At 45.9% G+C, this 14,273-nt stretch overlaps 1 protein-coding gene across 1 annotated transcript in view; it reads right to left on the bottom strand.

Moving 5' to 3' along the window:
- The window catches only part of RERGL (RERG like), a 240,867-nt gene extending 229,912 nt beyond the window's left edge, over positions 1 to 10,955 (bottom strand). Inside the window, exons 1-2 of the mRNA XM_069228484.1 lie at positions 10,657 to 10,955; positions 10,070 to 10,126 (exon numbers count right to left, since the gene is read on the bottom strand). Coding sequence (XP_069084585.1) covers positions 10,070 to 10,126; positions 10,657 to 10,708 — 109 coding nt within the window. The 5' untranslated portion in view covers positions 10,709 to 10,955. The remainder of the gene's footprint in view (positions 1 to 10,069; positions 10,127 to 10,656) is intronic.
- Between the last annotated feature and the right edge of the window lie 3,318 nt (positions 10,956 to 14,273).

Here is a 14,273-nt window from a genome sequence, read left to right as displayed (position 1 = left end):
GTGGATGGGATAGAGCTTGGCAGAACGATCAAGTGTGTCAGTGCAGGATGGGACAGTCTGTGATTGAGGCAGGGGTGGCTGGGGCAGTGCAATGGGGTCTTGGGGTGGACTGCTGACTGGAGGGTGGTCTCACCCGGAGAAAGTTTGGGGAAGTGGTGCTTTCCAAACTGCATTGGGCTGCTTTGGGCTACATGGCAGGGATTAATATGGGTGCCATTTAAAAAAAAAATACAGGTCCTAAAGGGATTAAAACATTTGGGATAGGCCGTCTTGCTGGCTTACTGGTGCACAGGGGAGTTGTTTTGTAAAGTTGTCGCTTGGAGCAGGCAGAGGCAGGGTGTTTCACATGGCATACAAATAGGTACGGATAGTGAACCTGGCACTACACACTGAGAACAAAAAGAGGGTGGGCAACAGCAGGCCAGGACAAGACAGGGAGTAAAACATTGCGTTAAGAGTTATGCTAGTTGCAAGTTCATTTGATATGTTGCAGCAAAAGGCTGTTAATGATAGGAACAGTTTTAACAGGGAGTAAACAGTTGGAACAGTAAATGAGTACCAGATCGCAAGGTCAAGCTTAAAGGGCGGGAGAGGGGAGGGTAGGGGGTTGAGTTTTGGTAGGTGCCTGGCTGTATAGTGAGGTATTTAGGTTTGTAAGACAAAGGCCAAGGTTTGAATTGTGAGTGCACCTGTTTTCCGATAAAGCAGCCTTTTTAAAACACAAGTATGTGTCAGGTTGGTAAGTTCCCGCTTCCTCAAACGTGCTGGGTAGACAGTGTCAGAGTGTTATCTGTGCTAGATGGAAAGATTCAGGTAGTTACCTTCTCTCAAAGAGTGAGGCAAGCAGGCAGGTGCCGGAGTGAAGCAGTGCTTCATGGAACAGGTACATATTGGGACACGGTGTAATGGGACTGTTCTGATTGATGACATACCAGAACTGGGCAGTAACTCAGTGTGTAAATTTACTTTAGCAATACTGTGACTCAGAAAGGGGTGCCAGGATTGACAAAAGAAAACAGATTAGATGGAGTAAGTATGTCCCAGAAGTGGACTGGTCCTTAACTCAATGCAATCACAATATGGGCCAGGATGCATTAGACACTGCTAAACCACTCACCTGCTAGTCCGAATTCGCTCCATCGCAGATGTTCATGTTTCCTCTTATTAGTATTTTAGGTAAAGAGCATTCTTACCAACAAACAGACACCTCTGCACTGATAGGTCACTGATATAAAACTATAAACCTTATTCAAAGAAGTGCCATTACAACATGTGAGAATTTTTTTTTCTGAACTTCACTACCATGCTATAGCACTCTCAATCCCTACCAGTGATTGCCGTCTTCTCATTGCATACAGACAATCTCTCTTTATGCCTCCGGTCCCCCTACCTCGCTCCTATAATTTCTGGTTGTTGTTTATCTTCCACTTCTTCAACTTGTAAGAAGACAGACAGATAGGCCTCTGTTCCTGTTTCAAGAGCTCTGTACCTGTGTAGTAAATACATCAAACCTGAAGTTTAGATCTAGATCTTTATTTACTGACTTGACTGGATATGAGGCCTAGCAGCACATCCAGAAGGAGAGCATGAGGATTCTCAAGAATCCTGGCTTCATCCCACTGCACCTGCGGCTGCTAATGTAATGTCTGCTCTGACCTAACCCGAGTTCACCTCCGGAAATTGGCTAGGTCAGGGTTCATACGGATATACTGAGGGACTTCTGATTATGCAATTCTAACTGTCTCACTAATGTCACTACATATGTCATTCTCTGACTCCCCCAAGCCATCAGACATCAGCTCACTAACATGCATCCTTTTTTACATCTCAATCTACTTATACAAAATTGGCAATTAGAGTATGTCTTTTTCATTACTGTCTTCTTTGCTTGGCTAGTCTATAGAATGTGCTAGCAGGCTACAGTTCAGCCACTGTTGGAATAGAGAATGTTCTAAAAATACCCAGTAAAAGAAAACATAGCCATATCAAGGCAGACTCAGCACTGCACGAACACGAGGTGGGCTGTGCTAGTACACATGTTTGTGACTAAGCTGATGAAGCCCATTGGAAATAACTTATAGTGTGCAGAAATTAGGGATGACACCATGTACCAGCAAGCACTAGCACAAAATAAGCAATAGTAGACATTTGGGTTTTTTGACTCTAAAGTACCCCTGGCTTGCTTCAGCATCCCATCTGTAGGAAAGGAAGCATGTGAAGCAGTAGGACACACAAGTCCCAGGACACTTTCCTTTACTAAATATTAATTTATTCACTGGCATGCGTGTTGCTGTCACCACTAGCTGTGAATAGTTTCTCCTATATCTAAAGAAAGGTTAAGGGGAGGGTGGGGGTACGCAGGGGTATCAAACAGAAAGGGGTGTAGCATGGTTAGTAAGATTTGGGGTGTGAACTTCATATTTGCCAACAATCACGCCAGCATATAATATTAAAATACATTATACAAGAAGAAGGGCGCAAGAGAGGGGCTTGGGGTCAGTAGAAAGGGAGATAAATGCAGATTGATGGTGCTACGAAGTGAGAGGAAACACATTTTGGTATAAAATTAATAACATTTGTGAAGCCTTTCCAAACAGAGAGAGGGAGAGAATGTGTGTGTGGTTTGCCTGTGTATGTAAAAATTCCTGGTGAAATCCGACAGAAACCTTCCCATATTGGTTAAAAGCACCTGCACCAAACTGTTTAGCGCAAAATACATTTATTAGGAATGTAACAATCCAAACACCCCCCCTTAAGCTACACCCCTGAAAACAGACCTCCATAGAGTCTGTGGCACAGGGGTGCCCCAATCTCCAAAGGGATCCCACTCAACCTACGGACCATTTATTTCTGTGGAGTATTGTAGTCTCAGGGCCCCACCTCAGCACATTCTGCAGGGGGGTCATCATTTTATATTTTGCCACTGGAGGCAGGCCCTCAGACCTGACAGGCATATTTAACAAGCATTGGCAAAGTCAATAGGTCTGGTGTTGGTCACACAGCCTTCTGGCAATTCTTATTATGTCATGGTTTCTGCAAAACATTATTGTTTGGGAATATGCTGGTACCTCATCAATAAAAAAAAAAAAACATGTTTCCTAGCAAAACTGATCTATTTTGTTCCTAATTATGAGTTTCGTGAATGGGAACACCTATCCGTCAAAATCCAGACAAGGTGGCCACCACTGTAGTGGCGACCTGCCCGCTGGACCCATCATGACTTTCCCGCTGGGCTGACGGGCAGAAAACAAGGTTTCCATCCATCAGCCCAGTGGGAAAGTGGTGGCTGCATTGTCTCCGCAGACAGTGAACATTGCAAGGGTGCTGGACAGGGGAACCCCCTGTACCTGCTCTTCAACAGCCTTTTCATGGCAGTAAAACTGCAATGAAAACGCTGGCAAAGAATGAGGTAGTAATCAGCAGGGCGGCACTGCATGCAGTGCTATCCTGCTTTGGGCCAGGAGTACACTTCGGCTCCACCAGCCTGCCTCCGTGCCCCTGACCCCGCTGTTTCCTGTAAGAGAAGTTCGAGGCCCTCCACCACCCGCAGGCACCCGCCAGCACCTCATCCATGGTGCGTGTCTAGTTTACCATGTATTTCATTCCATAGCTCGTATTTTGTTTTTTATACTTAGTTTTACGTTTTTAATACTGTTTTTAGCCTAAACTGTGCCCATTTTGTATTTGTGCTTAAATTGTGCCCGTTTTCTTTTCCAGCTCTTACCGGTTCATTTAAACCTAGCCGTTGTGTCCCCTGCGGCCCCGCCGCCTCGCGGCCCCATTGGACACTCCCTCCCACCTCCCAGCTGCTCTTCTGTCCCACCGCCCCTTCTTAATGGTGCCCAAAGCACGGCGCCTGGTGTGACTCCCTGACCTGCTTTGTGCCAGGAGCACACTTAGGCTCAACCAGCCTCCTCCTTGCCCCTGACCCCGCCGTTTGATGCAAGAGAAGTTCGAGGCCCTCCACCACCCGCAGGCACCCCTGCACCTCATCCCAGTTGCCTAGTGGTAGGCGTGTCTAGTATACCGTGTATTTCATTCCATAGCTCGTATTTCATTTTTTGTACTTGTATTTGAGCTTTAATTGTGTCTGTTTTCTTTTCTGGCTCTTGCAGGTACCTTTAAACCCAGCTGCTGCCTTCACTGTGGCCCCTCCCCCCTCGCACCCCCATTGGACACTCCCTCCCGCCTCCCAGCTGCTCCTCCCTCCCACCTCCCTTCTTAATGGTGACCGCTGCACGTGGACCGCGTCCAGGGACCGTCCCCCCGGGTCCACGCTTCTCTGATCCCATCAAGCGCCACTACTCCTCCACAGAACTCATTGCTCTCAAACCAGGCCAGCACCCCACCTGCGTTCAGGCCAACCCCAAACACACACACAGAACTTTCACATGCCACTCATGCCATTTCTCCTGCACTCACACCAACACCAGCAACACCAACAAGCACTGCAACAACACCAAACCCTGCAATCACCTTAACTGCATCCTCCTTAACACCCTCTCCATCCACAAGCACGCCATCGAGCTTTGGCACCTGCTCACCACAAACTCTCCTGACATCGCCTTCCTCACTGAAACATGGATGAACTCCTCATCAGAACCCGACATCACCATAGCCATCCCATAAGGTTACAAAATCGCACCGCACCAACAAACCTGGATGAGGTATTGCCATAAAATACAAAAACTTCATCAAAATTTCCACCAACACCAATGACACCCTAGACAGTGCAGAACACCTACACTTTCAAATACACATCAACGCCAACACCACCCTTAGAGGAACCCTCATCTACAGACCACCAGGACCCCACCCCCCATTCTGTGACACCATCGCTGATACCATCAGCTCCCACGCCCTCACCTCCACAGACTACATACTCCTTGGTGACCTCAACTTTCACCTGGAAAGCACCCACAACTGCAACTCCACAGCCCTGCTGGACAACCTCACGACCCTCGGCCTCAAGCAACTGGTTACCTCACCCACCCACGCAGTGGGACACACGCTAGACGCCATCTTCACCTCCAGCAGCCACATCACCTCCACTCACACCACAGAACTCCACTGGACTGACCACCACTGCGTCCACTTCTCCTTCATGAAACCCACCGCCCACCACCAACAACACCCTACCGCAAGTGGAAGAAGATCTCCAAAGAACACCTGATCTCCAACCTCGCACAAGCTCTACCTCCCATCACCAACGACCCCAACACAGCTGCCCTCAACCTCACACTATGGCTATAAACTTGCACAGACTCCCTCGCCCCTCTGAAAACAAGCAACAACACCCTCACCATCAAGAACTCCCCCTGGTTCACTACAGAACTTCAGTCTACCAAACGAGAATGCGGAAAAATTGAGAAAGCCTGACGCCAAGAACCCTCAATGTGCAACGTCTCCGCCCTCAAAACAACCATGCGCAAACACCACCAACTCATTCGGACCACCAAACGGTCCTTCTACAAAGAACGCATAGACAACAACACACACAACAGCAAGGAACTCTTTGCCATCATCAAAGAACTCACCAAACCCAAATCCTGCACCATCGAACCTCCACACTCCCAAGACCTCTGCAACTCCCTCTCCAACTACTTCCACCGCAAAATCGCAGACATACACTACAGCTTCACATCATCAGCACCCACCATCACCACCAGTGATACAACCAACACCACAACACCCGGATGCACCAACCTACTGAACACCTGGACCCCCACCAACGATGAAGAAATCGGCAAAACCATGAACTCCATCCACTCAGGCTCCCCAACAGACCCTAGCCCTCACCACATTTTCAACAAGGTCAGCCAAATCATCGCTCCACAGCTCCGTGCCGTCATCAACAGTTCCTTCGACACCGTAACCTTCCCAGATATTTGGAAGCACACCAAAGTCAACGCTCTCCTCAAAAAAACCAAAGCAGACCCTGAAGACCTCACAAACTACCGACCCATTACTCTTCTCCCCTTCCCCGTAAAAGTCGCTGAGAAGATAGTAAGGATAGCATGGATGACAGCAAGCCACCTCAAATTGAACTCAGACAAAACAGAGATCATCATCTTCGGCCCCAAAAAGACAGCATGGAATGACTCCTAGTGGCCCACCACCCTCAGACCACCCCCAGCACCCACCACCCACGCACGCAACCTTGGCATCATACTGGACTTGTCTCTCTCCATGACCCAGCAAATCAACACCATATCATCCTCCTGCTTCAACACCCTTCGCATGCTAAGCAACACTTTCAAATGTATCCCTTTAGAAACAAGAAAAACAGTCACACACGCCCTCATAAGCAGCAGACTGGACTACGGCAATGCCCTCTACGCAGGGACAACAGCCAAGCTTCAAAGAAAACTCCAGCGAATCCAGAATGCAGCCACACGTCTCATCCTCAACCTCCCTCACCATGAACACATATCCACCCAACTCAGATCCCTACACTGGCTGCCCTTCAACAAAAGGATAATTTTCAAAATCCTCGTCCATGCTCACAAAGCCCTCCACAACACTGGACCGGCCTACCTCAACGAACGGGTCAACTTCCACATACCAACTTGCCAGCTCCGCTCTGCTGACCTTGCCTTCGCTACAGTCCCCCACATCCAACGCACCACCTCCGGAGGCATATCCTTCTCCCACCTCACCGCCAAGACCAGAAACTCCTTTCCCACCAATCTACGCAAGACCTAGGACCTCCTAACCTTCAGAAAGCACCTAAAAACATGGCTTTTCTGGCAGTAACCGCCCCCCCCCAGTGCCTTGAGACCCTACTGGGTGAGTAGTGCGCTTAAGAAATTATTTGATTGATTAATTGATTGATTGCGATCTTTGCCAACCGTCAGCCAATCAGGACACTGATCCTGGCAGAGATGGCAGTACCCTGGCGGTCAGACGCCAAGGTCTTGATATGGTGGTCAGACTGCCACAGCAGTGGCGGTCCTGACCGCCCCAACAAGGCTGGTGGTCTTAAGACTCCCAGCCTTGTAATGAGGCACTCAATGTGTGACTGTGGTCCTTGTGAGAGGGTGGCATGTTTGTGTAGTGAAGTCAGCTAATGGCTGAGTGGGCGGGTCTTCTGTCCATTAATAATTTTAATAAAATCAAAAGGTCATGGCTAGCACAAACAGTTGATCAATCTGGCATTGACTGCTAGTTTCTTAAAGAAAGAAAGAAAGAAAGAAAGAAAGAAAGAAAGAAAGAAAAAAAGAAAGAAAGAAAGAAAGAGGGATTGAAAGAGGGAATGAAAGAGCGAATGAAAGAAGGCAAGAGAAAGAAAAAATTTAAAAAGAGAGCGAAAGAACAAGAGAAGGAAAAGGAGAAGGAAACACATTAGAGAGAAAAAAGGAAGGAAATAAGACAGAAAGAAGTAAAGAAAGGAAACAAGACAGAAAGAAAGAAATAAAGAAGGAAAGAAAGAATAAAAACAGTATAACTTAATACAGAACAGCGTATAATGGACACATCTGATCTGGCAGCAGTGAGAAATAGAAAACACTCCAAAAGAAATTTGCAACATCACTGGCAGGAGATGGTTTCTGATAATCATGGAATGTACATCAGATGTGTCCTACTATCACATCAGGCTCTAAACACAAAGGTAACACTAGAGTCATATTTATAATGTAAAAATAGAAACACTGGCACAGAGAGAACAAGCTTGTGTGTGAGCAAAATACAGTTACTTAAAGTAAAGTTAACTAGTGGCACAAGGCTAGCTCACTGACCCATGCTGTATGCTGTAGTGGGGGAAAGGAAGATGTGAATAACTCAACAACAGACCAATTGACGAAGAGAGGTGGCTGAAATTTTTTAGTAAAAGCAAAAGGCCAGATGACATAACCTTCAGCCTCTAATAACGGTGCAGGAGAGAGTAATGACAACATTTGATCACGAGATGAACATTCTAATGCCAGAATGTGTCTGTGATAAGAAAACAAAGTACAGAAATGTACACATATAAATCAGTAGGCCTTCTGCCATTAGTGCTGTGCAGCAGGTTTCGTATGAATGTCATAAAGGTTATAGGCCCTCTGTATGGACATTTTCTTTGGTGATTTCCAATAATGAAAGGTTACAAAGGTAAAGTTACTGCATGCAACTTTTATTATCTAATGGTGTTGACAAATGCTGATCACGAGGATCAGATTTCCATTTTTGGCTATTCTTTCTTTCTCCGAAGATTTCTTATGCAATGCCTTAGAGATTGGTACCTCAATCAACTCCTGCACCTGGGATGGCTGACATGAGCACCAGCCTACTAAGAAGAGTGGATCTTCTTCTTTTAGGCTGAATCCAATCCTCCTCAGAAGAGGCAGAGGAGATATGCTCCTCTTTTCACACATTTTACCCTTGTTGCCTTCACAAATGCCACAGCACCCTCCCATAGTAAGTTAGAGGTAACGTTTTTTTAGAAAAATAGGCTGGAAATGTTTAAGAAAGGCTCTAAAGACTCCCTTCCAATCAAATATTCAGGCTGGCAAGACACTTAGCACCAAGTCCTAATTCTTTTATGTTCCCAATCTGAGAATTGACCAAAATCCTACTAACATTCTTTCGACTGCTCTTCTGAAGAGGCAACAATCATAGTGCTCGGGCTCTCCAAACAGAACAAGGCCCCTCCCGGTCTGCTGATCCAATGCTCAACACATGTCAAAGCTGAACCCACAGGGCCTCCGGAGTCTCTCCCACCCAAATGACGCTGTCCTGGAAAGTTATTTCTGATGCCGCCTCCCTAATTCCTGTCACAGCACAAGCAACAAGCAACCTCAAGAGCCATCACCCCGTTAGAGGACTTGCCAGCATCAACGTCTGACCGATGTGCATGATTGTGAGACACAAGTCAAAGAGAATAAGTTGCATAGCGCAAAATGATGAGGCCTCCTGCAGAATTGATTAAGGACCCCAGCACAGATATTCTTTTGTCTTCGACTCAATGGGAGTCCAGTAAATGGTTGGGCCCCCACCCCTAGGCAGCAGAGATCTGCTAGGGAAAGCAGAGTGGCTTTACCGAGCGTTTAACAGTTTCTTATTTCATGCAATTGCACTACTTTTGCCAGGTATGTAATGACATGGCTTAGAGGGTGAGCGGGGACCCTCTAAAAGAAGGAGCTCTCCCTCCCCACCCCCACTGCACAGCGGCTTTGGTGGTCCCGGTTACGCCCCTGAAAAGGATGTGGTTATGGGGGAGAGGACTTTATACTAAAAGACTGTGAGCTGACTGGTGCTGTCTGCGAGGAATGGCTGCCTCACACAGTAAAAATAAAATAAAGTGATAGGACCAAAGGGTAATGTCTTTAATTAATCGACCTTTCACACTCCTGTACTTTCCATTTGCCTGACACATTATATTAGTATAATGTATATATGACACACTGGAAGGGAATCTTCAGTGAGTTTTGCTAAGTCCCAGGAAGTGTGCTAAAAGGCACAAGTAGTTTGTTTATATTTCACAGTACCTTTTTTTCAAAGGTGTCTTTAGACACAAAAAGAGATAACGGGTATGACCTTTCTCTTCCAGGTGAACCAGTTTTTTATGCAAAATAATATTACCTGCTGCAGTGTGACTTTTTGTTTTTTGTTTAGGGCATAAACTGTTCCATTAGCCGACAGAGTAATATTACTCACTGGTGTTTGGCATCACAATACACGCCTCACAATGCTGCATTCGTGCTGGGAACCAACACTTGTTTATTGGAAGGTCGAAAACTCGGTCCCTGTTGAGTTAGAAAACGTTGTTTTGTTTTTGTGAGCCGGAGGCGTGATCCCAGTTGGGTCAACGCTCACTAACTCTTCGTTTCTCTCATACTCTGTGCCAATTTTTGAAACATACGGTCTGCCAGAAAGAAACATTCCATAAATTCTACCACGTGTCTAGTCAGAAGCCGTTTTGGGCCAGTTTTTAATGGCAATGCTCAAGGTTCCTAAATACAAAATAACAGCATGCAAATGAATCTAAATTGTTTATCCGATACCGATTACTTTATATCGTTGCTGTTTTAATTATGTTTTCAAATTATCTGCCACACGTACTTTTCATTGTGCAGATAAAACTTACCAGGATTAGATGCATACTCTCCGATGAAGCGCCGAGTGAGGAAACGCACTGTTAGGGCTGAGGAAGCAAGCACAAATATTTATCATTTTCAGACGGGGTCTCTAAAGTGGCTCATTGATGTGCAGAGCACATTATTTCACGTGTCAGAGAACATCGAAAAGTATTGCTCACGTATAAAGAAGAAAATCCTTCCACATTAATTTCTCTTTTCATAGAAAGCTCTTGTCACTGCTCACTCACAGCTAGCCTATTACTAAAATGTGATTTGTTTGGAGAAAAAAAATGTCGTTTGATGATCCCCCAAATGGCATTAGTGTTCAATAGGTAAACGACGCTGATTTATGCAGCACCTCTATTGTGCAACATGTGGCTGGAGGGGACATTTACGACACATGCTCATCCTCTCGGCCTAGAAGTACTAATTGATGTTGTATTTTTTCAGTAAAAGTAAATAACCCAGCATGGCTATGTTGACAGTTTTGTAGTTCTTTGTATAAGTTTTATCATAACATACATTTTATTACAAAAGAAAATTAAATAAATATATATATATCTATATATATATTTGTTTTCAGTATAAAAGGTACCTGATTTTCCAGTTCCTTCACTGCCCAAGACAGCAAGCTTTATGTCGTTCATGTTGTTTTTCTTTCAGATGTATAGTCAGCTTTTTATGAAATATTCTGTTGCATTTTGCCTCTTTCTCCGTTTGTCTTTGTCTCACGCTCAATTTTCGAGTGTCTGTGAACGGAAACCTCTAAGCACTCCAATCCTCGGAAAGACCAGCAAATATCTACAGGTGGTCACGTAGTGACTGTGCTCGCTCCCTCAAAGCTTTATGACAGCCACTGAAGCGTTCCGGCATTTTAGCTGCGCTCCTGAGCGTAAGATGTATTTATAGCTTCCAGGCAGATGACATCAGTTTGACGTAGCCACGGATCTCTTCTTCTCTAAGCAACTCAGCATAATATTGCTTTCTCTTTTTTGCAGCAGCTAGCTGGAAGGTATAACAGATGCATCCATTCCTGAAATAAACAGGCTGGGCGCCAGTACATACACTTTATAGGCATAAGGCTCCTTATACTTGCACACACTACTCCGCAACATCTGATTGCTCACTCCATATCGGACAAACCAACACCAGTCTCTTCCTTGTTACTCTGCTTCCTTTTCAAGGCAGGTGAGTATCCGTAATGATGCTTGAAAATTGGAGGAAGGCGCATAACTTTAGACGATGCGAACATGTATGTAATCGTAAAAAAGATCTTTGTCAAAACTTGAAATAAGTAAAAAAAAAACTGTCGCAAATCAACACAGGGAATGGTTACAAAGTACATTTAATTATTTCTGGAAAAAGCATTTTACAACAACAAACAAGCAACTCTAATACAATAGTAACTTGATGAACCACACTTTCATTACGACAAAAGAAAATATATACCAATCTGACCATATCTAGCGCATGAAGAACTGTAGAAAAGGTAGCAAAGATTGTGGGCACACTCATTACAGCAGCACAGCTTATCACAGACAAGCACCTTCAATAATGTTCCATAACACTGACTGTGGGAAACGTAGTGGTCAAAAATGAATACACTATCATTTCATTTTTATTCTTTATTAAAGGACCTTATATTGATCCAAGATGGTCGCTCAGTAAACATTTCAGAGAACGGTCATCTTCGAACAGTATTTGACCTAGTGTATCAGTGTTGCACTGATCCAAGTTGGTCAGCATGTTCCTTTCACATTAGTCATGCATCCATAAAACACATCAGGTACAGTGCAATTCCATGATGGTTGCCCAGTTTGGATGCAGGGGCTGTACGCGATGTGACACACTGTAGGTGGACTAAGAAATTATCAAGCGGCCCAGGAACACTGTCTAGGGAGGTGCTGGACTTTCTAAAAAAAATTATCAATGACAGAAAGAAATGAAAGGACATCCCTAAGACTCCCAACTGCGGAATCTACCTCTAGGTAAAAAGGATAGGGAAAATAAAAAAAATGAAATCCGAAATAAATATTACAAATATTTTTTTATGTTAAATATTAATGCAAAATCATTTAATAAATATTTTTGAATGTAGAACTGTAGGAGGCTGGACTGGCTTGTAGTGAGTACCAAGGGGTACTTGCACCTTGCACCAGGCCCAGTTATCCCTTATTAGTGTATAGGGTGTCTAGCAGCTTAGGCTGATAGATAATGGTAGCTTAGCAGAGCAGCTTAGGCTGAACTAGGAGACGTGTGAAGCTACTACAGTACCACTTAGTGTCATATGCACAATATCATAAGAAAACACAATACACAGTTATACTAAAAATAAAGGTACTTTATTTTTATGACAATATGCCAAAGTATCTTAGAGTGTACCCTCAGTAAGAGGATAGGAAATATACACAAGATATATATACACAATAGCAAAAATATGCAGTATAGTCTTAGAAAACAGTGCAAACAATGTATAGTTACAATAGGATGCAATGGGGAAACATAGGGATAGGGGCAACACAAACCATATACTCCAAAAGTGGAATGTGAACCACGAATGGACCCCAAACCTATGTGACCTTGTAGAGGGTCGCTGGGACTATTAGAAAATAGTGAGAGTTAGAAAAATAACCCTCCCCAAGACCCTGAAAAGTGAGTGCAAAGTGCACCAAAGTTCCCCTAAGGACAAAATAGTCGTGTTAGAGGGAGAATGCAAGGAAAACACAAATCAGCAATGCAACAACGATGGATTCCTGTCTGAAGGTACCTGTGGAACAAGGGGACCAAGTCCAAAAGTCACAAGCAGCTCGGAGATGGGCAGATGCCCAAGAAATGCCAGCGGTTGGTGCAAAGAAGCTCTTACTAGGCTGAAGAACTGTGAATACTGCAGGAACGACAAGGGCTAGAGACTTCCCCTTTGGAGGATGGATCCCCCACGCCTTGGAGAGTCGTGCAGAAGTGTTTTCCCGCCGGATGGACGCCAACAAGCCTTGCTACACGCAAATCGTGCGTTTGGCGTTTTTGGACGCTGCTGGGGCCCAGGAGGGACCAGGAGGTCGCAAATTGGACCTGCAGAGAGAGGGGACGTCGAGCAAGACAAAGAGCCCTCACTGAAGCAGGTAGCACCCGGAGAAGTGCCAGAAACAGGCACTACGAGGATGCGTGAAACGGTGCTCGCCGAAGTTGCACAAAGGAGTCCCACGTCGCCGGAGACCAACTTAGAAAGTCGTGCAATGCAGGTTAGAGTGCCGTGGACCCAGGCTTGGCTGTGCACGAAGGATTTCCGCCGGAAGTGCACAGGGGCCGGAGAAGCTTGCAAAGTCGCGGTTCCCAGCAATGCAGCCCAGCGAGGTGAGGCAAGGACTTACCTCCACCAAACTTGGGCTGAAGAGTCACTGGACTGTGGGGGTCACTTGGACGGTGTCGCTGGATTCGAGGGACCTCGCTCGTCGTGCTGAGAGGAGACCCAAGGGACCGGAGATGCAGCTTTTTGGTGCCTGCGGTTGCAGGGGGAAGATTCCGTCGACCCACGGGAGATTTCTTCGGAGCTTCTGGTACAGAGAGGAGGCAGACTACCCCCACAGCATGCACAAGCAGGAAAACAGTCGAGAAGGCGGCAGGATCAGCGTTACAGAGTTGCAGTAGTCGTCTTTGCTACTATGTTGCAGGTTTGCAGGCTTCCAGCGCGGTCAGCGGTCGATTCCTTATCAGAAGGTGAAGAGGGAGATGCAGAGGAACTCGGCTGAGCTCATGCATTCGTTATCTAAAGTTTCCCCAGAGACAGAGACCCTAAATAGCCAGAAAAGAGGGTTTGGCTACCTAGGAGAGAGGAAAGGCTACTAACACCTGAAGGAGCCTATCACAAGGAGTCTCTGACGTCACCTGGTGGCACTGGCCACTCAGAGCAGTCCAGTGTGCCAGCAGCACCTCTGTTTCCAAGATGGCAGAGGTCTGGAGCACACTGGAGGAGCTCTGGACACCTCCCAGGGGAGGTGCAGGTCAGGGGAGTGGTCACTCCCCTTTCCTTTGTCCAGTTTCGCGCCAGAGCAGGGGCTAAGGGGTCCCTGAACCGGTGTAGACTGGCTTATGCAGAATTGGGCACCTCTGTGCCCAACAAAGCATTTCCAGAGGCTGGGGGAGGCTACTCCTCCCCTGCCTTCACACCATTTTCCAAAGGGAGAGGGTGTTACACCCTCTCTCAGAGGAAGTTCT

Source organism: Pleurodeles waltl, chromosome 4_1, assembly GCF_031143425.1.
Source record: "Pleurodeles waltl isolate 20211129_DDA chromosome 4_1, aPleWal1.hap1.20221129, whole genome shotgun sequence".
NCBI lineage: Eukaryota > Metazoa > Chordata > Amphibia > Caudata > Salamandridae > Pleurodeles > Pleurodeles waltl.
The sequence above is the reverse complement of the archived record's forward strand: the minus strand, read 5'-3'. Positions and strand labels throughout refer to the sequence as shown.